This window comes from Citrus sinensis, chromosome 5 (genome assembly GCF_022201045.2).
Source record: "Citrus sinensis cultivar Valencia sweet orange chromosome 5, DVS_A1.0, whole genome shotgun sequence".
NCBI classification, from domain to species: domain Eukaryota; kingdom Viridiplantae; phylum Streptophyta; class Magnoliopsida; order Sapindales; family Rutaceae; genus Citrus; species Citrus sinensis.
The window spans coordinates 4,205,038-4,233,021 of NC_068560.1; the positions used below are offsets into that span (position 1 = coordinate 4,205,038).

At 30.6% G+C, this 27,984-nt stretch overlaps 3 protein-coding genes, 1 long non-coding RNA gene and 1 pseudogene across 5 annotated transcripts in view; 2 read left to right on the plus strand and 3 right to left on the minus strand.

The window, feature by feature from the left end:
- LOC102625788 (putative inactive cadmium/zinc-transporting ATPase HMA3) overlaps window positions 1–22,803 on the minus strand; it is a 104,573-nt gene extending 81,770 nt beyond the window's left edge. Inside the window, exon 1 of the mRNA XM_052441858.1 lies at window positions 22,697–22,803. The gene's annotated coding sequence lies outside the window, so the exon portion shown is untranslated. The remainder of the gene's footprint in view (window positions 1–22,696) is intronic.
- On the plus strand, window positions 264–3,398 carry LOC127902541 (prolycopene isomerase 1, chloroplastic-like; annotated as a pseudogene).
- Window positions 8,151–22,642, minus strand: LOC127902179 (putative inactive cadmium/zinc-transporting ATPase HMA3). Its single transcript, XM_052440992.1, has 9 exons — window positions 22,462–22,642; window positions 11,062–11,319; window positions 10,870–10,967; window positions 10,326–10,581; window positions 10,104–10,241; window positions 9,596–9,923; window positions 9,309–9,511; window positions 8,997–9,199; window positions 8,151–8,894 (listed from the first exon to the last, which is right to left on the minus strand). The coding sequence occupies exons 1-9, from the start codon at window positions 22,640–22,642 to the stop codon at window positions 8,151–8,153; spliced, it is 2,409 nt and encodes an 802-aa protein (XP_052296952.1).
- LOC102625643 (uncharacterized) lies at window positions 19,344–22,172 on the plus strand. The gene is made up of 3 exons (XR_008054913.1): window positions 19,344–19,721; window positions 21,432–21,496; window positions 21,584–22,172. It is a non-coding gene; the product is annotated as an uncharacterized LOC102625643 (long non-coding RNA).
- Window positions 22,804–27,346: 4,543 nt separating the features above from the next.
- Window positions 27,347–27,984, minus strand: part of LOC102627235 (ent-kaurene oxidase, chloroplastic-like) — a 74,674-nt gene continuing 74,036 nt past the window's right edge. For both annotated transcript variants that reach the window (XM_052441860.1, XM_006492500.4), the window contains exon 7: window positions 27,347–27,914. In XM_052441860.1, coding sequence (XP_052297820.1) covers window positions 27,597–27,914 — 318 coding nt within the window. In that variant the 3' untranslated portion in view covers window positions 27,347–27,596. The remainder of the gene's footprint in view (window positions 27,915–27,984) is intronic.

The following is a 27,984-nucleotide window of genomic DNA, read 5'->3' on the forward strand; positions in this document are numbered from 1 at the left end:
CCAATTGTACGGAACTGGATAGATCTTCTGGTTTTCCTGCTTGCAGGGGTGAAATCTAATGGTATACTCTCAGCAGGATGGTAACTATTATGTAATTGTTTTTTCCTGAAAGGAATTAAATATGGATATACTATTAATGATTATAACTGCTGTTTCCTTAGCATGTTTGAATTTGTCAGCATGAGTATGCTGCTGGTCACTTGTGCAAAGAGAAAATGGCTACAGTGGTCAACAAATTATGTTCTGTAAAACAACGTGAGATTAATTTATCATAATTTCATTCACCGAAATGAAAATCTCGTTATATATCGCGCTTGTATGTCTGGTATACTGATAACATGATATCTCTATTCATGTTCTTGGTTATGAAATCATAGTAATTTATATCTATAGATGATGCCTGCGTATATCTGACCTCATCTTTCTTTTTCCAATCCTTTTCAGGTTTACATGTTTGCAAAATGGTACAAGCCAGGTTGCTCTCTGGAGTCCCCCCTTCGTGGAAGTGGGGCTCTTGTTAATGCTCTTGTCCAGGGAATAGAGAAGTTAGGCGGACGACTTTCACTGAGAAGTCGTGGAAAAGATAGTAGTTGAAAATGATAGAGCCACCGGAGTCAAGCTAAGCAGCGGTCAAGTAAGTCGATTTTTTTGTGGTAAAAAGGAGTTCTAAGACTAATCTCAAGTGAATTATGTGTTTTTTGTGTCATTAATGGAGAGATGTTTTGAAATGCTACAGTTTATACGTGCTAGAAAGGCTGTTGTCAGTAATGCATCTATGTGGGACACGTTAAAGCTGTTACCTAAGGAAGTTGTTCCAAAGTCCTACCGAGATTGGATTGATATGACTCCACAATGTGAATCGTTTATGCATATTCATTTGGGGTTTGATGCAGAGGTGAGTGACTCCACAATGTGAATCTCAGCAACTGATCTCAGTAAATCTAAGTGTGCATCAAGTCTGTGCCACACATATTTGTCATATATCGAATCAAGCAAGACCATTTATTAACTATTGAGCCTTCAGGAATGCATAAACTGATTTAAAAAGCCCTGCAACATAACTGGTATCAATGTCCAGAACCAAGATGACAGCCTGAAAATTCCAAATTAGGAAGATGGTGTCTTAGATGTAGGACCATGATGGCACAGACTTGAGGCCCTCTGTTGACTTGAATGTTTAAACAGCTTCATTTTCTATTAAAGGAAAAGAGAAGGGAAAGACACTTACGGTTTAGCATAGACACTCCATATTACAAGGTATGATTTGGGACAACTCGAAAGTTCTCAATGCCTTTTGTGTCTTCTGCATCCTTAGGGCTCCTTCAACCTGAATAATGTTTTGGTTTGTCTTTTCTTTTACCATTGATTGTGCCAAAGTAATAGTTCTTTACCTTTTTGTCTTTGTAGTTTCTAGTGCTATGCATCAACCCATTTTTATTCTGATTTTTGTGTCCAACATCTTATATTTCTATTCAAAATGTCTTACTGACCAGGGTTTACGAGAGGACTTGGGGATTCATCATATAGTTGTGAATGATTGGGACCGAGGATTCGATGCTGATCAAAATTTTGTTTTAATTTCTGTACCAAGTGTGTTAAGTCCAGATCTGGCACCCCCTGGGAAACATGTGTTACATGCTTATACACCAGGAACTGAACCGTTTGAATTGTGGAAAGGGCTTGATCCTAGAAGTGCGGAAAACAAAAAACTCAAAGCCGAAAGATCTGAGGTACTTATATATAAGCTTGTTGATATTGGCCTTTCTCATGTTGCTTTTTCTGGTAAAATAGAACTTCAAAATTTTGAGAACTCAATTTTGCTGATAGTTTGCTCATGTATAACCTGTGACTCAAATGATTCTCAAAGAATGAAATATGATTGAACTCTATGCTAACTTTTAGTGCCTTGGAGCCAGAAAAGTAGAAAACACTTGGGTCTTTTGGTTGTCCCAAGCATTTGCTCTAATATATCAAATGATATCTACTGTAAATTGTAATATTAATAAGGGAAATTTTTAACCTACCCCCAAATAAATTGACATTTTGCACTGCGCACTCAAAAAAATTGACGTGTTGCACCGCGCCTCCAATTCCATTAATTTTTCAGTTATTTCTAATGGCTCCATCTAACTTTTGATTGAATGACAAAAATGGCCCTCTATATGAAAAAAAACAAAATATTTAGCTCATTTAATTTTTTAAAGACTTTTTTTTTTCAATTGCAATAAAAAAATTTTCTTATTACATGTGCATTGTCACCACTATTATTTTTCCTTTAATTTTTTAAAGATTTTTATTTCAATTGCAATAAAAAAATTTCTTGTTACATGTACATTTGTCACCACTATTATTTTTCCTTTAATTTTTTAAGATTTTTATTTTAATTGCAATAAAAAAATTTCTTGTTACATGTACATTGTCACCACTATTAATTTTCCTTTAATTTTTTAAAGATTTTTATTTCAATTGCAATAAAGAGAATTCTCATTAAAATTAATTTAAGGAATGAACTTCCAATTTTACCCCTCCACTATTAACTTAACTGAGAAAATAATGGAATTAGGGGCGCGGTGCAACAAGTCAAATTTGTTGGGGATGCGGTGCAAAATGTCAATTTATTTGGGTAGGTTAAAAATTTCCCTATTAATAAATACTCAGAAATCACTGTAATTTTAGTAAATATTCGGACTTATGAAAATATTAAGTGTTTTGAAATATTGTGTAATCTCCTGACTTAGTCATTCTCGATTGAATCAATCTTCTGGCTGGAAAATTTTTTGATCCTGTTACTTCCTTAAGTAAAGCATTTCTCAAAAAAATTTATAATCCAGGTCATTTGGAGAGCCGTGGAGCGTGCACTTGGTCCGGGTTTTTGTCGGGACAAGTGTGATGTGAAATTTGTTGGAACTCCATTAACACATCAAAGGTTTCTTCGAAGGAATAGAGGAACTTATGGGCCAGCGATACAGGCTGGTAAAGAAACGTTTCCTGGGCATTCAACTCCCATTCCGCAGCTCTATTGTTGTGGTGATTCTACTTTCCCGGGCATAGGAGTCCCTGCAGTTGCTGCTAGTGGTGCCATTGTTGCTAACTCATTGGTTTCGGTTTCTCAACACTCAGAACTTCTTGACGCCATTAGAATTTGAAATACATAGGTGAATTCATACTATTTATGTTTGGCTCTGGATGCCTCCATTTGTAGAGACACCTTTCTCAACTTTGCATCTTTCAAAAAATGCAGTTAACTTTTGTTCTTTGAGATATCCAACGTCATTTATTTTTTAACAATACGATTATATGTATTTTACTTTTATGTACAAGTGAAGTTATCGAATCGACTATCAATGCATCAGTTTGTGTTCTCATAGAGTTTTAATTCAATATTTGTGACAGTGTATCACCTTTCTTTTGCCAGCTGAGAGGTACATACCTCATCAATGGAATATGCTCTATTGGAAGAAGTTCTTTTAACTTATTTTTTAAATTGGCCCCTACGGAATAAATTTCTGGCCCTGTCAGATTTTTGAGTGAACCAGTTTCTCTAACATTTTTTGTTCTTTCTTTTCATTGGATATGGTCTTATTCCCAATCACTCAGCTCAGAATGTTTTGCTGTACCAACGTGCCAATGTTGATTGCATTTTGAAGTTCTTAATGGTCATCAAATCGTCCATATATTTGATTTTTCCTAGACCACGCAAAGAAATGCAATACAATTATTGGGCCAGATAATAATAATGTTCTGTTTGTGTTTTGTTTGCGAACTGCAATTGTGGTGTTGTAGCTACTGCAAAATTATAAAAAAAAAGTTATTTATTAAATTATAATTTGGTAAACATAATTTTTAATAAAATAGTGAAAGTAAATAGATTTTTTACCAAATATCTAGCTACGTGGTAAAATTAGCTCAATCTTTTGTTGTGAAAGCACAATGATAAACAGTAACATCAAACCAAGGCTAAATTAAAATTGTTTAGCGAAATTTCGCAGCTAATATTAAGATCGAGTTAAAAAAATATATAATCCTATTTGCAAACTTGAAACTGCGTGGGAAAGTATTCATTCTATTCACACCTTTAAAATTCAAATATTTAACTTGACTTACGGTGTATAGGTATTTTCTGTATGATTGTTGTTTATAAAAATAAAAGCGTGATTATATATTTTTGTTAAGTTTTCAAATATTTTTGTTTAGTTTGAGGTATTGGAGGAAATTAATAGGAAATCGTACTAGATGTAATATACACCCTAGTCCCTAGTTCTTTCTCGTCATTCTTCGTAATGGGTTTCATCTTTAATACTTCCCTTATATTTGGCAGGACTCAGAATTGCTCAATTTTAAAAATTATCAAAATTTTTACTATTCATTTTTTAAGATTTTTTTTAAATAAAATTAAATATCCATTTTAAGTGGGGATGACAATGGGTTAGGTATGGTGCAAGATATCAATTGTGTATTCTCTTTACCCGTTCTTATATGTTGCAGGCTTAAACAGATATAGATCATGATTCTCATGTAGAAATGGAGAATAAAAAAAAAGGTAATTTCACATTGATGGTATAATTTACAAAAATAATAAAACTAATGTGATGGATTAAAAAATAAAAAACTAAAAAAAGCAGTTTTTATATTTCTTAGGCCTGGCAATGAGTTCTATTTGAGAGGTTTTGTGTTAAATTACATATACCAAAACCCATCCATTAATTTATTTCGGTCAAAAATACAAATAAGAACCCATTGATTACCATTATTGTGTTATTCAAACCAACTCATTTAACCCACTCTTCTTGGTAATTTTAAAATTATTATTCAAAATATTGGTATATCTTTTTAGTTTAAAACACAAAAAAAAATTACAAAATAGACTCTTTAAAAATATAATACCAAAAACAAATATTCATCATGTTTAACATGATTGAATAATATAGTCCACAAAATTATATAATTATTTAAATAAGAATACTTGTCCAAAATTAAAATAAAAAGTAATTTACTTTTTCTTTAAAAATTTATAATTTAAAATTATTATAATTTCAATATTAAGTGTTAATGGATCATGCGAAATGGATTTTGATTCTTAAATGCAAATTCGGCTCCTTATTGAATGAGTTTTAATGGGTTGATTTAGTAGTGACCCAACCTAATAAATGTCGACCCGATAACAATTTTATCGTGTGGGTTTGTATCGTGTAAGTGGGTCGTATAAAAAAAAAGAAGCAATTTCGCATTGATGGTATAATTTACAAAAATAATAAAACTAATGTGATGGATTAAAAACTAAAAAAAAGCAGTTTTTATATTTCTTAGGCCTGGCAATGAGTCGTATTTGAGAGGTTTTGTGTTAAATTACATATACCAAAACCCATCCATTAATTTATTTGGGTAAAAAATAAAAATACGAACCCATTGATTGAAATGCAAGTTATGCAACCTAAGAGGGGGGGTGAATTGGGATTTTAAAACTTACGCTAAACAATTCGCACAACAATTTAATCTATCGTCTTAATCAAATAAAAAAAAATAAATTCAATAATAAAATAGTAAGGGAAGAGAGAGCAAACACAAGTATTTTTACGTGGTTCGGCAATCCCCGCCTACATCCACGCCTTCAAGCAAACCAAGCTTGAGGATTTCACTATCCAAGCCTCCCAAGGCTTCATGTTTTTACAATTGACTTCCAATGTGTCAATGAACCTTTACAATCAAGATATTATCTCCCCAATCTCTTCACCCCAAGTGTTTCTCACACTTGTACAGTCACAATTTGATGAGAAATGAAAATTACAACAATGAAACTCTCTTTAAGAGTGGATATATAAATGATAACTCAATGAAAATTTAATCTATGATGATTTTCGAATTTGAAGCTCAATATAAGTTGTGTGCACTTGTTTATGCTTGCAAAGATTACCAAAAATGAATTGGATTTGAGTTTATATAGTTTGAACTCAAAAACTAACCATTATGCACATTTTGGTGATAACCGACTTACCGTTTATGGAATCCGGTTAGCCGCTTTTATGTTACCGTTACAGCAAAAATTTGAATTTCAGAATATCCGGCATGCCGCTTTTCATATCCAATTAACCACTTTCATTCCAGTAGCTTACTGCCCAAAATTCAGCTAGCCGTTTGTCACATCCGGTTAGCCGCTTGCTAGAGTAACCGGTACAGTGCATTATTTTTTAAAATTATAGTTTGACCTCAAAACTTTATAAAACTATATTATGGCCCAAAACTTTTTTTATTGCAAATAGGTCCAATTTCAGAATCTCTAAATAATGCTTGCTATTCCTAAAACTTTCTAAAATTATGATATGGCCTAAAATGCTATGAAATGTTTCAAATAAGTCCTCTAAAATTTTAAGCAATACTTGTTGATTTCAAAGTTTTCAAAACTCTTTCAATTAAACCATAAACTTGAAAAACAACTCATTTCATAAAATCATTTTTTCATTAAGTATAAAACCTTTATAATGTGAAAATAATGATTTATTTAAAATGTATAAAAAATAATTTGAGCTTTTAAAAACTTAATCATTCTTAATTTTGTTTGTTATCATCAAAATCAACATTATGAAAACATATATGTTAACATTGATTACCATTATTGTGTTATTCAAACCAACTCATTTAACCCGCTCTTCTTGGTAATTTTAAAATTATTATTCAAAATATTGTTATATCTTTTTAGTTTAAAACACAAAAAAAAATTTACAAAATAGACTCCTAAAAAATTTATACCAAAAAAAAATAATATTCATCATGTTTAACATGATTGAATAATATAGTCCACAAAATTGTATAATTATTTAAATAAGAATACTTATCCAAAATTAAAATAAAAAGTAATTTATTTTTTTAAAAAAAAATTATAATTTAAAATTATTATAATTTCAATATTAAGTGTTAATGGATCGTGTGAAATGGATTTTGATACTTAAATGCAAATTCGGTTCCTTATTGAATGAGTTTTAATGGGTTGATTCAGTAATGACCCAACCTAAAAATGTCGACCCGATAACAATTTTTATCGTGTGGGTTTGTATCATGTAAGTGGGTCGTATTAAAAAAAAAAAAAGAAGCAATTTCGCATTGATGGTATAATTTACAAAAATAATAAAACTTATGTGATGGATTAAAAAATAAAAAAAAACTAAAAAAAAAAGTTTTTACATTTCTTAGGCCTGGCAATGAGTCGTATTTGAGAGGTTTTGTGTCACATTCTATCGTATCGTGTTAAATTACATATACCAAAACCCTTCCATTAATTTATTTAGGTCAAAAATAAAAATACGAACCCATTGATTACCATTATTGTGTTATTCAAACCAACTCATTTAACCCACTCTTCTTGGTAATTTTAAAATTATTATTCAAAATATTGTTATATATTTTTAGTTTAAACACAAAAAAAATTACAAAATAGACTCTTTTAAAATATAATACCAAAAACAAATTCATCATGTTTAACATGATTGAATAATATAGTACACAAAATTATATAATTATTTAAATAAGAATACTTGTTCAAAATTAAAATAAAAAGTAATTTACTTTTTCTTTAAAAATTTATTATTTAAAATTATTATAATTTCAATATTAAGTGTTAATGGATCATGTGAAATGAATTTTGATACTTAAATGCAAATTCGGCTCCTTATTAAATGAGCTTTAATGGGTTGTTTCAGTCATGACCCAACCTAATAAATGTCGACCCGATAACAGTTTTTATCGCATGGGTTTGTATCGTGTGAGTGGGTTGTATGAAATTTTGCCAGGCCTAATATTTCTAAGTCTAAATTTTACATTTGGGTCCACTTTTTAATAAGCTACCAACTTCAACACAAAAACAACTAAATAATATAAATTCTCAAAAGTCAAACGAGTATGAAAAATTATATCTTTATCCGGCCCTTAGCAACCAACGGGCTGGGGTCAAATCCAATAAAAATTTGGCTTCAAATGAATATTTTGACACAATTATGTTGTAGCAATGTATTGTCACTTTTAACTTATTTCGATAATTAACCATAAATTTTGTTTTCTTAAAACAGTATGTTTCTTTATTGCCAATACTGTTATTGGAATAAAATATTTTTAAAAAACAAATTATTCAGATTTGAAAAGAAAAAAACTACCTAAGTTTCCTAGGTGGTAATACCAGCCTCTATATCACAACATTGATAACCACATTTCTTTGCCTTACCGCCCCTTGCAACTTTTTTATTTTCCACTTGGCTTCCAGTTGAACTTGTGCTTCTATCTTTCCCGCACGAGCTCGAGCTAAAACAACAAGGATTGGGACCGGTCTGGCCCTGCAAACTTGTTGATGCCATGTCTTTAGCAGACGTCGCCTCACAGCATCTGCTTCTGCAGTTCTTCACATTAAGTGCTTCTTTATCTTCATCTTTCTTGCACGACAAGGAAAAGGTCCCGTACTTGGATTTCCAAAACCCTCCTTCCTCCTCTAGGTTATTTTTCAGAAGCAACATGCTGTTCAAGATCACAACCAAGCATGTCCCAACATCAGTGAGAACTGCTACCCACACTAACGGGTAGCCTGCAACTGCCAATACGAGGACAGCACCTTTAACGGTGACTGAAAGAGTGACATTCTGAATGAGTTTTGTTGAAGCTTTTCTGGCTAGCTTGATAGCTTTTGGTATTTTCCGAATGTCGTTTGACATTAGTATTACATGTCCGGACTCCATGGCTAGTGCTGAACCTGAAATCCCCATTGAGATGCCAATATCGACTGCTGCTAAAGCGGGGGCATCATTGATGCCATCTCCAACCATGGCCGTTGCTCCATCTTTCTTCAACAACTCAACTAATTCTTCCTTGTGTTGAGGTAGAAGCTCTGCATAGACCATGTCGAATGCATGATCCAACTACCAAAAAAAGAAAACAAAAGAAATTCCTCTCTTGTTAATTTAATTTTTAGTTCAAGCTTAGATTGTGTAAATAATAACATGGTTATTAGCCATGCACACCTGATCTTGTGCATACAAGGCTGCTGCATGGCTATCACCGGCGAGGATGAAACTTTTAATGCCTAATGATTTCAGATCTTTAATCGCCTCCAGAGCCCCAGACCGACAAGAATCTGAAAGGCTAAATGTTCCAACTGGAGTTGCTCCTAAGTACACATACCCTCTTGTCTTTCCTCCCGTACATTTGGCTTCTGCAATTGAATCTGAAATTTGAACCTTTAGTGATATGAAACAAGCCCCCAACTAAAGTTTTATTTTATTTTTTCTCTCCCCCTTAAAGCTTGTAAAAATAGAGCTATTGAAGCCTCTTACCTTTACTGCAACCAGTTCTCGGACCAATTCTCCTGTTTCCTATGTAAATTACATTTCCATGGATTTTCCCAAAAATTCCTTCTCCTGGGAAATTTTGGAAATCCTCCACATTTTCAGGCACTGGTTCAATGGCTAATGACCTTGCATAATCAACTAATGCAGCCGCCATTGGATGACTAGATTTGCTCTCAATACTTGAAACCCTGCAAATAATCCCAAAATCAGTGACTCTAGTTTTGAAGAAACACAGAAATTTATCTACTCTGAAATGTGAGAGCTAAGTGTACCAATACAACAATGTGCCGAGGCTAACATCATCACAGATAGATTGAAAATCTGTCACAGTAAATTCTCCCCTTGTTACTGTCCCAGTTTTATCCAATGCCACCATCTTAACTTTCGCAAGAATTTCAAGATAATCGCCACCCTTGACCAGAAGTCCTGTTGTCGCAGCTTTGGAAAATGCACAGAAAATCAAAACTGGTGTTGAGAGAATAAGTGCACATGGGCATGTGCTAACGAGAACAACTATTGCCAAGTACAACCAGTGCCTTACATTAGGGACTCCCACAGCAGCAGGAATCACAGCAAAAGCTACTGATATCAACAAGACCGCTGAGAGAAAAATAAAAAAAATAGTGTGAAAAGTTCCTGAAGAAGCTTCAGTTTGCTTGGACAAATTTCCTAATCAGGCTATGCAGTTTAGAGATCATGTCATCTTATCCATTAGGATTCCAGAGTTGCTTATTCTAGCTTTAAAATGAACATAGAAAGGAGACAGAAACGGAAACTAACCTGGGATGTAGTACTTTGCAAAGCTTTCTATAAACGTTTGAGCTCGTGACTTCTTTTTGTGAGACTCTTCTACTAGTGCTGCCATTCTTGAGACCACACAGTCTTTTGCTAATGCAGTAGTTTTTATACTGATATAACCTGAGAAAGATGAGATACATAGACAAGCAGTCAAATCTCTTGATTGTAACATTGATGAAGATATTAAATTGTGAAAGAACTGACCGTCCAAATTGATGGTGCCAGCCCAAACAGGAGAGTCTTGTTCTTTGACAACGGGGAACGACTCTCCGGTCAATGTTTTCTCATCCACCTCACATTTACCTTCAACAACAATTCCATCAATGGGAATTACTTCGCCGGCCCTGACGGCAAGGATTGTATTCACCTTCACTGTATTCACATCAACTTGTTCTCCAGTTTCGGCAATTATGGCCTTCTGAGGAGCCATGCTTGTCAAAGATGACATGGCCGCGATAGCCTATGAATTATACACAAAATTCAAATTTTAGAACGCCATTGATGTAGGACCAGAAATAGAGAGGAGAAATAAGAAAATAATTGAATGGTTGCAGATTGCTTACAAAACTTAAATAGGGCAAGATTCATTTTCTAGCTGTAGGTTATTTCCAAACAACAATACCAAACATTTTCTATCTTCTTCCCTTCCCCCCCCGCCCCCCCCCCAAAAAAAAAAAACAACCCCCTCGGAAACAGAAAATCAAATGATACCAAACAGGCACGTTGACAGAGAAAGATGGAACCAGACCTTGTAGCTTGCTACTGACTCAAGCCACTGAGAAATAGAGAATAAAAAGACAATAGAACCAGCTTCCACATAATCTCCCAGAGCAAGAGTTCCCACAGCTGCACATTACCAAACAAAATATGAAAAACAAGTAACCCTTTCTTCAATTTTATTGACTTCAATTCAATATTTGAAGAAATTCAGGAGGAGTACCTGCCATCAGAATAAGAACATTTATATTAAAAGTGAGGCTCTTAATTGATGCTATGCTTCTTATTAATATTGCAGGGAGTCCAAAGATGACTGCAGCGACTGCCAAAGATTGCAATGGATGATAAATATATCCTAGAAATGATAGTGCAAGTAACAATCCAGAAGCCATGACTGATGGAGCGGGCCACTTCTTCTGAGATTTCATTTTCCCCTCTGGTCTAACAGTAGCCTCCAGCCTTGCCTTATTCAGTGCCTCAACTGGCATTAAACCACAAAAGATTTCATATCAATACTCACAATAACATCAGCTTAGACTCAAATACTTGTAAGCATTTACAAGTGGCAAATTCTATATAGCTTAATTGTCCTTCCTACGAATTACTGCAGTCATGCCCAGTGCTATAGACATATCCCCAAGTTGTGTCAACCTTGTAAATAATAAAATTTGGCTAAGAAATATCTAACTATAATTTGTAGTTCCCATTAGAGGAGCACGTTTAAGCCATCACTTATAGTACATGCATTAGTTTTTTTTTTTTTTGGGGGGGGGGGGGGGGGGGTTTCTCTTTATTGGGTAGGGTGTTTTGTTCCTTCTCCAAATTAATTAATAGAGTTATTTAATTTCATTCAGCATCAAAGAGACATGGAAGAGTCCCTATACCAGACCAGGAGAACATTAAAGTCCAAATGGACAACTGGTGTGCTCACACTTTAGTCATAAAATTGCAATAGACTAAAACAGAAGTTATGTAAAAATTCATCAATACCCTTGATAACAGTTATGTAAAAGCTAATTAATGGACTTTTAGTAATTTAAATGAGTAAAAAATTCAGGAAAAGAAGCCTAAAGTGTAACATAAATAATAGGAAAAAGACATTCTCACAGAGAATTGCACAAAAGATTGTACAAATTTGTGAGTTTTGAAAAAGGATAATTACAAAATTTTGATAAAATCTTGAAAATTAATCATATATCTCCTTATTTGGATTTATTTGGATTTTACGTGGATTAATCCGCAAAATGGTATCAGGGCCAAGTTTTTGATTTAAAATATAAAAATAGACGAAACAATTGTTTATTTCATTAATAATAGAGGATATAATTTAATGATAGATAGTAATACAATTAAAGAGAATATAAGTAAACATAAACAATATTATTTTTCAGAGGTGAATATATTGGATGATAAACAATTAATACAATTTTATTTAGCCAGAGTTCATGAATTTGAAATTGGAGAACTCATCATAATAAAAAATGGAAATTTAAATATTGATCCTATTCTCCTATTTAGGATTAGAAGAGAAGTATATATAAATAATTTTTCATGAAAACAATTGGATATTAATTCTATTGAAGATTACATAGATGATCTTATAATTGATTATAATGGATTTTTAAATATTAAACAAAGAGATAGATACAATTGGAATAATAAAAGGATCAGAAGTAAATATTGTCCTTCTACCAGCATGCTGATAGGATACAAAGATTTAATTATGTATAAACTTTGCTATATACATAAAGGATTAACATTAAACAATATCCATAAGGATATAAGAAATATTATATGTCATAAATACTTATTAGAATATAATGAGATATTATGCAAATGGTATTATGAATAAATTACCAAAACCATTGTTAATTTCTCAAAATATTGAAACCAACATATCACCACCTTCTAGCTATAGGCATAGAGGATTTACTTATGGAAGATTTTAACCAATTGATTTAGTAAATGATTCTGATATGTGGGGAAATAATCAGTTAAATTGGATTTCATTATATTTATTAAATAAATTAGGAAACCCTAATTTAACCATAAATGATATAGAAAGTATAAATGAGATACTTGAAATTAAAAGGTTTGATGCCGAAAATATAAGCCAAGTCAAAATGATAGGAGAACGAATGAGTAAAGAATTTGATTCTGTTAAACAATTAATAAAAGACTTTAAAATTGAAGATCAAGATAAATTAAAACAAGAAATCATTAATATTATGAACAAAAGTTCAATTGAAAATAAATTAAATAAGATTGAAATTCAACTACAAAAACTTTAAAAAATCGTTGAACAACTTGGTAATAAATTTGCTATAAGGATAAATGGAAAATTTCAAAAGGATTGAAGTACAGAAGATCAATAACAATATGGAAGAATTACTTATAGTAATTCAAGACCAAAACAAAATTTTACAAGATAAAGAAATGATAGCAATATCTAAACCGATATTTAACAAAATAAATAAAGACAAAAAATTAATAAGTCTAAGGATGCTAAGTGAAAATATAGAATTATCTAATCAAGAGATATCTAATAAAGAATCTGAATCTGAAGAAGAGGAGGATATAGTCATTAATTTGCAGGATATTGAAAATAGAATAGAACATCTAAAAATGAATGAATCAAAGCCAAGAGTTTTTGAATAAGGAGAAACTAGTAATAGAGCTTCCTATGCTAGGGAAGAAATACCAACTCATGAAAAACCACAAGGTCAATATTTTAGGATTAACAAGCCTAAAAAAGATTATAAAACTCCAGGAGAATATAGAGAAAGACCAATCAATCATGATGGTCTATGGTTAGATTTAGACTGTATCAAAGATAAAGATAAAGATAAAACGATTACCACTTGGGTTAAATCCATGAAAATGGCTTTTGCATTTCACAAAATTGATAGGGATAATTGTATAGAATTCCTTAAAATTTCATTTATAGGAATTGTTTCTCATTGGTTTATGGGACTAAATGATACCCATAAAATTAGAATATTATATGGAGAAAATAATGATTGAAATGAAAGCGTTGATCAAGTTTTAAATAGATTCGAAAATGAAATAGGAAAAGAATTCTTGGGAGAAGATTGGGAAACTGATTTTCAACAAGAAATAAAAAGAAAACAGATAGAAAATTTTGTGAAGCTAACAAGGCTTGAAATATGCAATATATTTTATTTAGAAGAATATATATGTAGCTTTGAAAAATTATATTATAAGTGTGAATTTGATAAAGATGAAGATAACATATGCTATTACCATGATCTATATTTTGTAAAGATACCAGACCCATGGGGTAAAAGAATTATGCTGGAATATAAAAAAGAATACAAAGATACCACATAAACCAATACATTAGGAAATAAGATTAGATTTGCTCGAAATGAAATTAGCGAATGGTGTGCTGAAATAATAGATAGAAGACTTATAAAAAAGCAAAATCGAGGATTATGTTGCTCTAGGTTAGAAGATCTGCCAAGATTTGGATGTTCAAATAAAATCTATAGACACAAGAAGAAATTCAAAAAGAAGAGATTCTTTAAAGCTAACAAAAAATATTACAGGAAAAATAAATACAAAAAGAAATTTTACAAGAAAAATAAATTTAAAAGAAGATCTAAAACCAATGCACATAAAAAGTGCAAGTGCTGGTTATGTAATGAAGAAGGGCATTATGCAAATGAATGTCCTAAAAAGAAGAAAGCAAGTATAAAAATATTTGAGGATTTCAACGATTTAGAATTAATCACTGATAGTGAAGATATGAGTGAAAACAATAGAATATATTATCATTCTAAAAAGAGTTTGAGAAGTTCTGATTCATAATCTAATTCAGAATGAGCATAGAAGAATTAGAAAATAAAGATTTGTATCAAGATGAAGAATTAGAAGAACAAGGTTCTTTTAATAAAGAATTAATCTTTGATAAAAAAAACAATATCTCAAGTTTAATAAAAAAAGGATTGGAATCATCTATGACTTCGGTTAATAAGTTAGCATAAGGAATTGCTAACATGATTAAAAGAAAAAATATAATGTATTTCAGTGCTACCGTAAGAGAAGAACCTATCGAAATTAGGTATGCTAGGGGAGATACAAATATACAATTATTATTAAAGACTGGTATAGAAAATAAGATAAATAAGATAAAATCTAGTGATAGACTTAAAATTGGATATGTTCGTATTGGAGGAATTCAAGTCATGATAAAAGCTCATTTTCGAGAAGGAATAGATAGTCCAGTAAATTTAGCAATACTAGATAATAGAATCAAAGATCTTAAACATGCGCTCCTTGGAATAATACAAGGAATCTTAAGTTACAAAAAAAATGATATTTAAGATATTTCCCAAATACTCTATAAGTCTTAGAGACAAAAATATAAATAAGACATTAACCTTATGTCATGATATAATGCATGATGGATCCTATCCATATAGCATAACGTATGTCATAGAGTATGCATTAATAAATTCAGCTAATAATGAAATGTTTGCTGATACAGATTTTATTGAAATTGATAAATTATTTAATAAAGTTGGAAAAATACAACCTCCTAAAATCCTGAGAGAAATAGATTTACCAGAAGAATGGGAAATGGATCTAAGTAATCAACCTACCCTAATTAAAGGAAATACTACTAAAGCTATAGAATATACTCCAGAAGGAATCATCATAGGAAATAAAAGATCATTCTTTATATCCAAAAGAGAACCAAAATTAAATAGAACCCAAAGTTTTACTAGATATAGTCATCTTGTGATGCCACCATCACATGAAATATTACCCGCAATCAGAAAAAATAATCAAAATCTAAAAATTAAGATTGAATATAGTAATGAAAAATCATGGCATGAGACTTTTGATATCCTTGATATAGGAGTTGCAAAATCTTATGTAGATGCTAAAATGATTAAATATTTAGAGAGAAAAATTATAATTGAGCCTCATTCTTATGTAGGATTTAATGGAGAAAGAAAGACATTAAGTCAATATTGTGAAATACTATTAAGAATAAAAAGGATAAAATTCATCTTTCCTTTTTTCATAGAACCAGATTATGAAACATAAATAAGTCCTTTATTATTAAGGATGAACTTTCTTGAGAATTTCACTCCTTATTCTATAAAAGATAGAGAAATAAACTTAACAATTGAACGAATTAAGCAAACCATATCAAGATATGTCTAATCCTTTTATAGTTTATATAAAAGTAATTATACCATATTATAAGCATAAACTAGAATGGTTTCATGCTTTAATAAATACTGGTTCAGGAGTTAGTTTAGCTAATTCAAGAATTTATCCGAAATCATATTGGAAAGATTATAAACCCTTAACAGGACAAGGAATAAATGGCGAACAGATCACATTAGGGACATGTAGGATTAAAACTTTAATCCAAATCAAAGATTACATCTTAAGTATCTCTATATTATGGTCTTATGATCATATGGGAGCAGATATACTTTTAGGAGTCAATTTCCTTCATCAGTTCATTTATATAATGACTCACGAAGCCATTACTCTTAAAACACCATGTAATCATTTCATCACTACCCCAAAAATTTATAACCCTATTAGGTGAACAACTTGAAAATTACATTTTCGAAGCAGCCAGCGTGGTGACTACAATATAAAAATCAATCAAATCATATTAGATTATGAAAAAAAAAATTGAAAAACTTGATAAAAATTTTGGAGAAAACCCAGTTCAATTATGGGAAATTGATAAGACATGCTAAGATTGAATTTAAAGATCCAAATGTTATCATAAGAGTCAAACCTATGAGGTATGGATAAGAAGATAGACAAGAATTTGATAAAAAAATTAAAGAGTTATTAGAACTCAAGATTATTTGAGAATATAAAAGTCCTCATAGTAGTACAACCATTATGGTTAGAAATCATGCAAAAATTAAACGAGGAAAAGCTCGTATGGTCATTAACTACAAAGAATTAAATGAATATACCAAATTCGATGGATACTTTTTACCTCATAAAGATACATTAATTACCTCTGTAATTAATAAAAAGATATTTACCAAGTTTGATTGTAAATCTAGATTTTGGAAAATTAAACTTGAAGAAGAAAGTATACCACTTACTGCCTTTAGTACACCTCAAGGATAGTATGAATGAATTGTAATGGCTTTTGGATTAAAAAATGCACCACAAATATTTTAAAGAAGGATGGATAAAATCTTTAAAGAATTTCATAAATTCTGCATTGTTTATGTAGATGATATTCTTATATTTTCAAATAATAAGATAGATCATGTTAATCATCTGGTTTCTTTTGCAGAAAAATGCAAAAAAATATGGAATATTACTCTCTAAAAAGAAAACCGAAATAATGAAACACGTGATAGAATTTCTAGGGTCAATAATAAATGAAACAAGAATTGAGATGCAACCTCATATTTCTGAAAAAATATATCTATTCCCAAATAAATTAGAATCTAAAGAACAAATTCAAAGATTTTTAGGATGCCTTAATTATGCCGAAGGTTTCATAAAAAACGTAGCTAAAGAAAGACAACCTTTACAAGGATTATTAAAAAAGAATAATACTACACCATGGGAAGATATGCATACCAAAGTAGTAAAAAACTTGAAAGAAAAATGTAAAAATCTACCAAGGTTAGGATTCCCTACCTCTAGTGATAATTTAATCCTTGAAATTGATGCTTCAGATAATCACTGGGGAGCAGTCTTAAAAACATATCAAGAAAAGATTTGTAGATATGCCAGCGGAACATTCAAACTCGCAAAAAAGAATTATCATAGTAATGAAAAGGAATTGTTAGCTATTAAAAACAGAATATCTGAATTCACTTTCTTTTTGTTACCAAAGAAATTTAAGGTAAGATCCGATAACATTCAAGTCAAAGGATTTATATTCAATAAATAGTGTAATCTTCCTCAATATAAAGATTAATTAGATGGCAACTGTTTTTTTATTGAATATGATTTTGAAATTGAATATATTAAAGGATCTAACAATTGTATTGCAGATTTTCTTAGCCGAGAATACAATAGAGAAGAACCTTTCCAAAATAATTATGGGCATAATGATGTGCTCTAAAGGTTAAGAATTGCTTCTCAAAGATAATAGTATGATTTATGATGGGCTTGCCATGATAGATGATGCCCATGAAGAATTGAGCAAACTTTTCCCAGACAAAAGTTTGCAAAATCATCTAGAAGTCCAAACTTCATGACAATATATTAGCAATATGCTTAAAAAGGTCCATTTTAAAGATCAAACTGAGGGTCATATCGCCCAAAGTTCTTCACAAAGCTCAAAGGTCACACATCCAGAGAAATTTATCACAATCAATTATCTCAAAGATCAATATTCGAAGAAAGAAGAATCTCAAGAATCTTCAGTGAGCCTAAGACCCCAATATGATAAAAGCGAACAATTCATCCTTATGGTTAAAATACCATAAGGGAGCAACTACGCTTATGATTATAAAAAATTGGTAAAATAGCCTATGGGATTCGTCCTAACCAGACTATTATACCAAATCATTCAGGGTTATATCCAAGGATAAACTTTGTGCCAGGAGCTAATCCAAAATTAATAAAAGAAATGTTTGAATATGGTTTTCTTAACCTTGTTTATGTCAGTGATGATTGCAGGAAAATAAAAGAGCTCTTAGAAAAAATTGTAGAGGTTGTTAATGATCTCAAAAGGATATCTAAAACAAAAGAAATGATTTTTGTCAAAATCCTCACTGCTTGCCTTGAATACTGTGGTAACAAGTGGCATCCAGCACAGCACATGATTCAAGTTGGAATTAGCAGCAAAACGTTAGTGCAACTGTTGATTTAGATCAAGTCTAAAATGATTATGATCCTGAATTAACGCTCCCACCATCAAAAGGGTCATAGGAATAAAAGTCCTCTATGAATCTCTTGAGAGGATAAATAAGGAGAAAATATGGCTCCACGAAGCCACAAAGGAGCATATAATCTTTTCTATGAGTAGAAAAGAAAACATTTTATCCAGACAAACCATATTAAAAAAAGAAAAAGGGCATATACAAAAAATCTCGTGGAATCCACCTTGCTGACACACCACGAAGTATGTAAGGTGTTAAAGCATCAATCATCATGTGGCTACTGCTACGAAAGATCAAAAGGTGATTATAGTGGATAAGTCATGTCTCTAGATGAAGATTTGATAATTGGCATGTGAGAGGGACCACTGAAAAAGATAAAAGGTGTGATCCTAAAAGCATCAATAATTCAAAAAGAAAGATTCCAAAAAGATAAAGCTCACCACAATAGGATAAATGCTTTCTACCATAAGGAAAAAAAGAAAACCATTGTCTTCAAGAATGAAAATGAGAGAGGTCACCGTATCAAAAGGAAATCCATGATCCACTAGGAAATTTAAACATGTGTTATGTAAAAGAGATAACCTTATCTCTTTAGGACTATAAAATAAAAGCATGGAGGAAGGGAAAGACATCACATGTCTAACCATCACTTACCTTTGTATTCTCTATAACCATCCTCTATAAATAATTTCAATAATGAAATAAATAAAACTCTTTTGAGTGAAATTATTATCTTCCAGATATCTTATACATCCTTTGAAAATTAACCAAGAACCTTACATGCCAATATTTGTGCTAAATAAAGAAGATTTTCTATTGCTAAACACTCTTCCAAAGACAACTGCAAGGAAATCACTTAAACATATCCTATTAGGTCAGTCTGTTGTGTGTTGCGTTGGGCCGTGTGGAACAATCACTGAAGTGAACTTGTATGATGTGTGGAGTTATGGTGTTGCTAACGATGGACCTCTCTATGGTTGGAGGCAGTTAGTAAGTCTATCTCAGAATTTCGAGAGATAGTACACTGGTTAGTAGTCTTAACTCTTCTTTTATTTTATCTACAAATGGAAGCATATTGGGCCTTGTTTGTTTTCTAAGATGTTGTAAGATCGGAAGTGATAAGAGTAACTCAATTTCTTAAAAATAGAAAGATCTGTTAATAAAATAGATAACTACAAGCAAAATCTTGTATGAGGAAATAAAAGGAATTAATGATCCAAAAATATTCGATTCTTTTGAAGAAGAAAACAGGATAGCATTAATAGAATCAATTTTAACTACCCTCGAAATAATCCAAGACAAGTGCAAAACTAATAATAGAACTCAAAATCGAGCACAAAACAATGGATGATAATAATAATAATATAGAGATGTTGATTCAAGATGCAGATCTCAAATTACAATTTATATGCGAAAGCTTTGATAGGATGTATCTCAGTTGGGAAGATAGCTTAGGAGTGTATATAGATATGTTAGAAGAAAAAATTTGGTCTATGACTCAAAGAAGACAAATGATTATAAATTTAGGGATTAATTTCCATATAGATTTCTATGAAAAAGATAATCATTTAGAACTTTACAAAGATATAGTCAAAACTTCGAAGAAATTTAAGAATAAATGTAGAAGAGATGGAAGGAGAAATGCTCCAATCAATCAAAATCAATAAAATTCATAAATTTCAAAATAGTACAAAACTTTGAAATAATTTACAAAAAGGTCCTCGGTGTACTAACCTTTGTACGCACAAAAGTGGGAATATCATTTCTGTAAATAATAACATTGTCCATAGTAATGGGCTGATAAGTCATGTCAGGGTTGTGGCCATATGTTTTATAATTTCATGCGTGCATTGCATTTGTAACCATATATGGTCAATATTTAATTACATGATATTTTTTATTCTATAACTATCAATCACAATATAATGTAAGAGCAATACTAAACATTCAATAAGTAAAGTTAAATTTGAGTCTCAATTGATGTGACATTCATTTTTTAGATGACAGTTAAGTAATTGTATAAGTTATAAAATTCATCTGAACGACACAAACTTAAATGTTAGGATAGGGATGGCAAAAATCCCCACGGGGACGGGTACCCTCGGGGATTTTCCCCATTCGGGGAGGGTACGGGGATAATTTTATACCCAATTTTTTATTCGGGGAGGGGACGGGGAAAATTTTTTACCCAATTTTTTATTCGGGGAGGGGACGGGGATGAGGTGGAATCCCCATCCCCTACCCATTTCCCCATTTTAATTTTTAATTTTATTTTTATTTTTAAAATTACTAATAAATAAATAACAAAATTATAAATATTGTTAAAAATAATAAATATTAAAATAGTTATATTATTAAACTTTTAAACTTAATTAACTAATTAAAGTCTTAAATTTTTAATCCAAACCACAATGATACAGGAGAGAGCTGCCTAATTATAATTTACAACAGTTCTAATCCTAATTCGTATCCTACATTAGCTCGAATTGCTAGAGATATTTTGGCAATTCCAATTACAACAGTTGCTTCTGAATCAGCTTTTAGCACCGGTGGTAGAGTTGTGAGCTCACACCGTAACAAACTTCATCCAAGCACATTGGAGGCCTTAATATGCTGTCAAAGTTGGTTACGAGCTTACAATAGCAGTATGAGTTTATTTTACATTGTAATTATATTATACAATTATTAATATTTGCGCTTATAAGTTACGTTACTTATATCATTTTCATTGTTTTAGGTTTGAAATCTGAGGTTAGCTCTCAATTTGCCACATTTCTCGAGGAAGAACTGGAGGAGCAGGAGGTAAATAGTTTTATTAAAAATATTAATTAAGTATCTACATTTATTTTATTGTCGATATAAAAATAATTTTTTTTCTTTTTATTGTAGGATTATGAAGATTGAGTCATTGACAAAGATAATTATTTTAATAATTTATATTTTTGAATGTGACTTTGAAATGGATCAATATTAATGCAAGATATATTTTGAACTTTATTTTTATCTGAATTTTTTATTTTAATATGATTAATTTAAAATCGAAAAAAAAAATGTATTAGACTATTAATTATTCGGGGACCGGGGACCCTCGGGGATCCCCTGTTAGTATTCGGGGAGGGGATGGGGATTCACTTAAGTAATTCTGACGGGGACGGGGAGGGGACGGGGACATAACAAAATATCGGGGATGGGTATGGGGAGATTGGTCCCCTCCCCTCCCCTCCCCATTGCCATCCCTATGTTAGGATCCTTAATATTATTGATAATACAATAGCCCACCTGAATCCCCGAGAACCCACTAGCGACAGCTAGTAAACATGTTAATCCCAAAGATAGCCCAGGACATATAAACTTCAATTCTCATGCAACAGAAAAATCCAAAAAAATTAAAAATCAATGATTGAAAAGATTAATAAAGTATCCATTTGTGCTAATATTGCTTCACTTGCAGTATATTTAGGATGCGTTTGGGATTGAAGTTGGGCAACTGTACCTTTTAAGTTACAACAGTAAAGCATTTGACAAACACTAGCTGCTGTAACTTGAAAGTTATGTTAAAATGATTTTTCATTTATATAATAGAAAATCTATTATATCTTTAATAATTTTGTCAAAATTATTATTTAAAATTTATATTTAATACATATTATTAATTTTATTTCATAGTTACAACTTTTTTTTCCATAACAGTTATACCTTAAAAGCTATATCACCTCAATCCCAAATGCACCCTTAATTAATTCTTTTTATGGCAGCACAACACATACCAATTTTGGTATCGGAAATGCGTAGGGTATCATGAACTACGATCACCGTTTTCGTTGGCACAATCACCGAAATCTCTTCAACTCCATCAAGTGAATTCAGAATCCTCTCAAAAAGTGGAACCTCTGATGAACAGCACAAACCCAACACCTCAAAATAATTTTTCTTTAACCCTTCAGCCATGAAAGAACAAAATATTGAGAATATCAGACAATCTTTGATATAAGTTCCTATCAGATCAGAAGACGAAGAAGAAGAAGAATACTGATGGAGAGGTCAGAGCTTTATTCTGTGTCTTATTTACTTGTTCTATGTATATTTTAAATTTTTATTTACGGACCTGGCAAACTTTTCTTGCTACAATTGGGAGGGAATTCAACTATACACTCTTTAATTTATTCAAATTTGTTAATATTTTAACACGGAAGTCCGTGTATTTCTATTTATTAATAACATAATTCCACGGATTTGAAGAAATAGGCATCCCGCTCTGATGATTGTGTTTTATATTAACCTTTCTTGTTTGTCGTAACTTCATAGTTTATATGTGTGATGATTTGGATTGGTGTGTCGTGTTAAGGAAATATGTAATAATATTTTTAATTGTTATGAATGATACCTACTTATTAATTGTGTCAAGAATCTTAAACACTAACTTGAATTTTATACAATTATTAAAAAATTAGAGAGTTATTATCATTACCAATTAGGAAATGAAATTATTAAATTTAAAGTGTTATTATCATTACCAATTATAATGAGATAACAAAATAAAAAATAAAAATATTTACTTTAGATGTCAATTATTATACATACACAATAAAAAAATATTATATATACATATTTATGAATGTGTAGATAAATTTTATTCAAGATTATATCTATTTTAATCATTTGCATTTCTGCTATAGTTTAACAGTAAAATTTGCTTAATATATATATGATTGTTTTTAAAATTCACAACACTTTTTAAAATAAATTTTACCAAACATTGAACTACTTCTCTTCATAGCTAATTATTTCAACAACACAACTAATGTCAAATATTTTAAAAGTTATATCATTACCAAATTAGCCCTAAATACATTTTGAGGGACTTGTAGCACTATATATTCAAACTCTCATCAATTTTAGTTTAACAAACTCTCATCAATTTTAGCTTTCTTATAGTACTATATATTCAAACTCTCATCACTCTCATTATATAATTGCTAAAATTGAATAAATATAACAAAAGTGTCAATACAATATTAGTCATATATATCAAATTCAGATTAAAATTTTTCACAAAGAAAGCTATTTCCTTAAAGCAATAAAATTTTAAAGAAATAAAATCTCACATATGCTAGATGTTTTTCTATCACATTGGAGATTTATTTAGATGTTTAGATAAATCATTGAGTTGATACTAATGGAAAATAATACAAAATCCTTACTTTTTTAATTTTCACTTTGGTAGTGAGCAGCTTGTTTAAAAAAATACATAAAATAACTAATGTAACACCCCAAATTTTACACATTTGGAGTACATGATAAAAAAGAAGGTTATTAACGAATCATAATCCTTACAACAAAATCTTGAATTGAAATAACTCAAATTTTATTCAAATCAAACCAAAATAAATATCTGTGAAACAACTTCAATATTAACATCATCTCCTAATTCTAAATATATATAAATAAAAATCTCCAAAGATAAGCATAACTCACAATAAGCTATTGTATCTACAAAAATAAATGATGAAAGATGAGCTGTCATCTCAGTAAATAAAACCATTCCCAATACACTGGATTTATCGGGTACCAAAAGATTTGTAAGCCTTTTATCAAAATATAATTTAAAAACATAAGCTCTACAAAATAAACTATTATAATAAAAGGACATAAATTCATAAGTGATTCAGATATCAAAAGCATAATTAATCATGAAAATAAATCGTACTACATATATACACAGAAAACAAAAGATTAGCTTATGTTACATAGTATCACTTATATTCTCAGTGATCCGACCAAAATCAAAATCATAATAAGAATATCATGTGCAATGTTAGAATAGAAATCTAGTATTGACCAGAATTTAAATCAGAATCAAAATAATTATGGATAATGAGCCAAAATATTTAAATTCATTTTTCATATGTAACGACTTGAACGTGATATTTTGAACTGTATGTGGCATTTTATGGCACTCTGATCCTCAAGAGGTGGCCCCCATATAACTTCAAGAGGTGATCTCCACACAAGTTTTTGTAAATAATCTTAATCGAATATGTGAACAAAACATTCATATGGGATTCATAAAAAGTCATGCCAATGATTTACACTTGCAAAACAAGTTTCATTCTAACATTTTATAAGTAATTTCATAAAAGATCATTATTTAGCAAAATAAATTAAACATTTAAAGTCATTTAGAATATTTTGTTAAAACGTTAGAAATCGCATAATTTTCAAATTTGAAAACATTTAAATAAATAGTTAAATAAATTAATTTTGTTATGAAAGTCACTTGATTTCTAAAGTATTTTAAAACACTTGTAATTATAATAGTATCAAAATAATTATATAAATCCAATACACTAGGAATGAGGTTACTTACCTTGACAAAAGCTATGATCTAAATACACTTGTAAGAATTCGATGGCCTCGAGTACCTTAAACAAATACGAGATATAACTATTAACAACTTATTCTAACATCCAGTTCTTCCAACTTGTACTTATATTAGTCTGATTCTCTGAATTTTAACTCTTAATCTAATAATTGGAATGACATAATATCTTACAGAACTTTTTTGGACATCCATGACTTTTATGATGATCCAATATCAAAATGTTTTCAAAACTATTTATTTCTTGATATGTTCAAATCTATTGTATAGAGGTTTAATAAACATTATAGGTTCCGACATTTTTATAAAATCATATATTTATTATAAAATTGTAAAATTAAATATGAGAATAATAGATGCAAATAATAATCTCTATTTACAATTTCAAAATTTTTCGAATTCATTTGGCACTCCAAATAATTTGATAAATTTGATCATTTTGTTGAAATTGCAGTTTTCTAGTACAACAATGTTTATTTCGAAAATCCATGTAAAATCAAATACAAAGGCGAATCTTATGAAAAGATAAGTTCTTGTCAAAAATATTTTTTCAAAGGCTATGATTTATTACAAAATATTCATGCTATTCAAAAATAATTCTATAATATATTTCTTACACCAGGAGTTTCAAATCAAATGTATATTTATCTTATCACCCATAACAATAAAATTAAGCAATAAGATGCAACCAAGAAACTTCTAATTTAAATAAGATCACTAACCCCATTTTAGAAGCGGAGAAGGTTGCTGTATTATCTATGGTAGAGAGAAGGAAATTAGGAAAAGATGTATTTTATAGGAAAATACTTGGAAACCCTAGTAAATTAGAAAAGCCTAAAATCATTCTCTAAAATCAAAGCTTAGAATCGTTGCCAAAAATATCCTAATAAAAGAATTAAAAGAAATAATGTTTCTTATTTTCTTACTAAGAATTACCATAATTATTAATTTACTCCAATACCTTAGGTTAAACACAAACAAATATCTCTAGTTATCTTTAGAAACACTGATCATGCAGAAAGTACACTTTAATGAAAACGTGCAACGCGAATTGAAAATTTTCAACCTAACTCTCCCACGTAGATTCATGTTTGCTCATAGCAACATTATTATTATTTAAAATAAAATAGTATATTAAATTCAATTAGAATAAGAATTACATCCATATTTATTTCATGATGCCACACAAAATTACAATAAAAAGGGTCAAAATACCGTGCAAGAAACAAAAAGGCTTAAGAATAGATCCAGAAACCGAAAATAAAGAAAACTTCAATCCCCTTAAAATGGGTAAAACAGGGACTCACTTTAGACCCAAAAAGAAGTGCAGAATAAATGAGTAATGATAATAAACCCACCAAACTCATCGGGAAAATGAAAAATAATAATAAGAATAATAATAAAAGTAATAGAGTATATTTGTACCAATATGGCAACGCTTTTATTAATAACCGCAATAATTGTTTTTAAGTCGATCTTAAAATATTAGTAGTGAAATTCCATCTAACAATTTAATAAATTTGTTGTTTATGGAAATTAAAATGAAAATAATAGTTAAACTCTCAATCATTATTTTTAAAAATTTCGTAATCTCTTAAATCCTGTTTTATTTGCATTAGATATGAAGTAATTTGAAAAAGAATAGTAGATGAAATAACAAATTAATTAACTGTAAAAATAATAATATAGGATGCATACAAATTGACAAGTACTGTAAATGAAAGGCTACTATTTTATGGCAATAATCGTTTTATTTAAAAGTGGAAATTTCTTTCCAATAAATTATTGGCCAGCATGAGTTTGTTGCTTAATGGAATTCAAAATTTCTAATAAATATTTACAAAAATACATTATATTTTGATCAGTCTTAGTGTCTTACATCTGAAGGAAATTAATGGTTTGCTTCTATACATGGAAAATATTTACAAACAAATTTTGGCCTTGTCTATTGGACCTTAGGGGCCATGGCCCATGGGTGCAACAAGCCTCTTTACTATTGTCAGTAATAATCACAGGCCTGTTCGTGGCTTTAAGGTTAATTAATTTTTGCTAAAGCTTGAACGGAAACTTTAAAATTCTTAAATTGTGTCAGATTATGCTAAAATGCCAATGTTTGAAGGTAGTGTTTTATATTCATTGAGATATGAATATTTCATTTTATAGTGCAGCCTAGATAACATGAATGAAAAGGAAGTGGTTATTATTTACCATCTAAATAATGGGCGGTTTCATATTTATATATGTAGTCGTTCGCGTAGTGAATATTCAAAATATAAAAACCAAGGAAAGTTTCCATTCCCTATTTAAGAAGAAGTCAGCATGATTGAACTGCAGATATCATACGGGATATAAGCCTTGTTATTGTTGCTCTTCAGGTTATACTTATACTAGAACAGTAACAATGTAGCAAACTCTCACTGATGTCACACATTATGGAGAAAAAGAGGCTTTGAGTCTTCAGTTTTTGGTTAGTAATGGAGGAGATGAGGAAAAGTGATGATCATATCAGGGCCTTGACTATTTTTAATTCCTAGGCCTAGGCCTTATGATTGCATGCAAAGGATGTAGCTTGTGAGTAGTGAGGCCAACAGTATCAACACTTTCTTCCTCACCCTCTCTCAGATTCCACTTGAATTCCTGCACCAGCCTACCTATTGCTGTGCAAGCTATTAAACTTGCCTGAAGAGAACCTGCACACACCCTCTTTCCTGTTCCAAAAGCCATTGTCTTGTACAAGTCTGCAGGATCGTATTGGCCATCAAGAAATCTCTCGGGTTTCCACTCATCCGGGTTTTCCCATTGTTTCTTGTCCATGTTGCATCCATATATGTTTATTGCAATCTGTGTATGCAACATAAATTAAAGTTAACATCTAACATTGCAGATACCATTAGTCGGAACCACAAAGATT

Coding starts and splice junctions, on each gene's coding strand:
- LOC127902179 (XM_052440992.1), bottom strand. CDS start 22,642: ATGGCTGAAGGGTTAAAGAAAAATTATTTTGAGGTGTTGGGTTTGTGC. Junction 11,320..22,461: donor CATTTCCGATACCAAAATTG/GTATGTGTTGTG, acceptor GTTTAATGCCAG/TTGAGGCACTGAATAAGGCA. Junction 10,242..10,325: donor TGGCACCATCAATTTGGACG/GTCAGTTCTTTC, acceptor CATCTTTCTCAG/GTTATATCAGTATAAAAACT.